The 3,559-nt window shown below is 37.3% G+C and overlaps 1 protein-coding gene across 1 annotated transcript in view; it reads left to right on the top strand.

The window, feature by feature from the left end:
• Positions 1 to 3,559, top strand: part of TRIP11 (thyroid hormone receptor interactor 11) — a 38,291-nt gene that overhangs the window by 5,212 nt on the left and 29,520 nt on the right. Inside the window, exon 2 of the mRNA XM_009319528.1 lies at positions 2,449 to 2,525. Within this exon, the coding sequence (XP_009317803.1) occupies positions 2,449 to 2,525 (77 nt within the window). The remainder of the gene's footprint in view (positions 1 to 2,448; positions 2,526 to 3,559) is intronic.

Below are 3,559 nucleotides of genomic sequence, written 5' to 3'. Positions count from 1 at the left end.
GCCTGCACCTGCCGGCCGGCCGCGAGGAGCTGAACGGTCCTGCCGAACCGCGGCTTGGTGCCTTTCGGGAGAGCTGCTGGCTCTGCTGGCTTTGTTTTCGTTTTTATTCCGCCCCTGTGACCTCAGGATCTGGAGAATAAACACGCGTATTCCCAGGCCATAATAGCAGAGATAAACTTGTTCTAGGTTTATTATTCGGAAGTTTGAATTGCGTCAAGCGTTGTGTTGATCAGTAATGAAAGCACACAAACAACGCTCTTCTTCCATTCTGTTTGCTTAGTTTATCTAAAACCCCGTTTAATTAGCTGCTTTTAGGGTGGTTTCATAAAACTGCAGAGGAGGAGGAGGAGGAGGAGTGCAGAGGGTTTTTTGCCACTGGTGTGATCTAAGTCTGACGTGTCACAGGCAAAGGTCCAGTGTTTCTGATGTTTTTGTTATTTATATTTTGGTTGGGCCCAGAGAAACCTGTCGAGTTCTACCATTCTCCTACAGCCAAGTAGGAGAACGTGGCCCTTGTTTTATGGGGATTAGAAGCTAGGATGATTTATATTTAAAACAGAAAGTTGAAACAAAAAAGCTGAGACATCAGGGTAAGATATTCAATAAAGGAATAGTAAATTTATTCTAGACTATGTTCTTTATGTTTTTAATAATGCCTTTTTGTTACAAGTTTTTGAATAAAACTTTTGATTTTTCTAGTAAAGCAATTGTATAACATGGTAATAAATATCAATAGATTAATACCACTAGTATTGTTTACCATCTTGAAACTGTAACTTCTTGAAAAAAAGGAGCATTCTCAAAACAGTGTTAGAATAGCAACCACAAAGAACAGCTAAGACTTCTGAATACTCACCTAAAATGTGAAGTTAAACAATTCTACTTTGTTTGCAACTTCACAACTATGAAGCACTGTGCAAGTATTGTATAAATCTTGTTGGCAAGCTGATGCTACTGGTCTCATATGGATGGGGTTTTTTTGTATACAGGTAAAATGCTCGGATGAGAGACATTTATTCTGATAACTGCGAAGTTATCTTTTTTTCATTTTTCTGAAAGACTTGGTTAGAATCGTTTTAAATTCCAAAATCCATATTAGTTTAGTTTGGAAACTTATTTTATGCTGCTAAACTGTCTAGTCACCTAGTGCGTTTGTTTTGCCTTTTTAAAAGATAAATTGAGATTCCGATTCACACATTCGTGCTTTAGTTTGTGCAAGAGAGATGTGCTGATGTTCAGTAGTTACTTCCAGGTGTACTTGACTGCTAGATACTGCTGTGAACAACTTCTGTTTCCTAAAAATTTCAGAGTAGTACATTTTTATGGGTTACTAGCCTTGAGGGTGTAAAAATCTAGTGGCATCTAAGTAGTCTTCCGTAAAGACCTTTAAATACTGTGTGGCCTAAAGCACACTTTTCAAGCAATTCCTTACATTCCTTTCTTTAATTTCCTAATTTTCTAATGTTTCGTAATTTTTAATATTATCCCTTACATTCACTGCTTTGACTGCCATCTGAACTGAAGATGGCGTTTGTGGATTATAGACTTTAACATCTGCAGTTTAACAGTTTTCATGGGTAGATTGTTGCCTCTGCAGCACTTGAGCTGCATCAGTTTTAAACAGCACATAGGAAATGGTGAAATACAGTATTTACTTGAAAATTATATTTATTTCAAATTTTGAAAAATTGTCAAGGTTGCTTTACAGTCAATTCAGGATGATTTCTCATTAAAAAAGGGAAATGTGGTGTTTCTATCCATTAAAAGTGGGACATGGGAGAGGTAAACGTAGCCTGTTTGAGGAAGGTTGATCATTAAAGGAAGAGTATCCAGGGACAGAATTATGTGCCTTTTGTATTAGAGAAATTGGTATGGTAGGTTGTGTCACCTTTGTAAATGAAAGCGAGTCTTAATGGGGATTTTGTGCCTTTATGTGGGGGGCAGGGTTGGTGTTTTGTTATGTGGGTTATTTTGTGGGTTTTGTTGGGCTTGGGGTTGGCTTTTTTTTTCCTGAAAATTTAGTCATTGTTGTGTGTATTTTATGGAACTAATTCTTGTTTTGAAACTTCACATGAGATTACTGAGAAACACACAACTGTCAAGCTGGGGGCAAAGTCCTAAATGAAAAACAGAATCAGTGACATGAAATAGTCAAGTAAAAATTTTCATTTCCCTTATTTCTCAAGGTTAAATCTCTACTTTTCTGTTAGTTTTGTGGTCTGACTTGAAGCCTAGATAAGAGAGAACTAAATGAGGTTCAGAAAGACTCTCTGGTCTGAAAAGTAATTCTGACAGTGTTCTGATAAAAGCAGCTTTTGATATTTACCTAGGAATGAACACTGAATCAGTCTAAAATAAGGTACTTATTAATAACTGTGATCTTAACTGATATCTACTTAACAGATTAAAAGTAGTTTAATAAAAATTAAAGTTTTCACTTTCTTTCAGATGCAGCAACAGAACTCCATGTGTCCAATTCTAGACTCAGAGAAATAGAAAGTATTAATGCAGCACAAAAACTTGAAGTAAGAAATTTTGGAACACTACTGTAATTAAAAGCAATTAATAACATTTGTTTCTTGTAAAGGTGAAATATTGTACTGAAGTTGCTTCTCCCTGGATAAATCTAGAAACAAGGGCGACAGTGGTGTTAAAATGTGGCTCCCTTTTTTGGTGACAAACCGCCATCACAGGGTGGCACACTTTTTTATTGGAGTATGCACGTGGTGCAGATTTTCATCTTTTGCTAACTGCTGCATCCTGCGACTATTCCTACCTATGATGTGGACTTGGACTGCAGCCAAGTGCATTGACTTGGCTCTGAAAAATCTTTTAAAGTTTTCATAAATTTCAGCTGGTAAAGAGTTAAAATTGGTTTATAGCGTTTCATATATGGCCACAAATAAAAGCAGATCTAGAATGCCTGATTATGCTGAACAGCATGTCTTTTGCAGCAAGCTTCAAAGTATAGAGTGTGTGTGTTCCCTGATGCAATTCTCTGTCTGTGTTGCCCTACTGTATGGTCATTTTGACATAGCTATGGAAGCTTGTGCTCTTCCAAAACTGCTTACAAATCCCTTGTGGAAAGTGACTTTCTGTACTTTTACAAAGGACTTGTTGGTCTTGTGACTTTATTTATGGCTGTAACCAACAACTTCCATGTATGTCTTCAGCCCTCAAGAGCATTGAGAAGTTAAGCCAGTATTTTGGGGAAGCAGCTGTTCCTGCTTCTCCTTTTTCTAGACTCTTGCCATCTGCTGTTTGCCAATGTCAGAGACAGAATACTGGACTGTATGGATATTAGCTCCGATTTGTGCTCTGTGGCTGTTCTTAAATTCCACCTGTGAATCGTGCTAAGATGTAATTCGGCCCTGAATTTTTCTTCCTGGCATTTACCTCTGGTCACCACAAACCTTTTTCTGAAAGTGAGCTGAAGTCCATGCCATATAAAACTGGAAAACTTGGACATGAATGTGATTTTGGGCCCACACTTGGAAGTTACTGTTATTGTGTGTTTTGAGTGAAATAACATGAGAAATCTGTACAATTTAGTTGATTT

The sequence above is a fragment of the Pygoscelis adeliae genome, unplaced genomic scaffold, assembly GCF_000699105.1.
Source record: "Pygoscelis adeliae isolate BGI_AS28 unplaced genomic scaffold, ASM69910v1 Scaffold71, whole genome shotgun sequence".
NCBI classification, from domain to species: domain Eukaryota; kingdom Metazoa; phylum Chordata; class Aves; order Sphenisciformes; family Spheniscidae; genus Pygoscelis; species Pygoscelis adeliae.
Note: the sequence above shows the minus strand (reverse complement) of the source record. Positions and strands in the feature narration are given on the sequence as shown.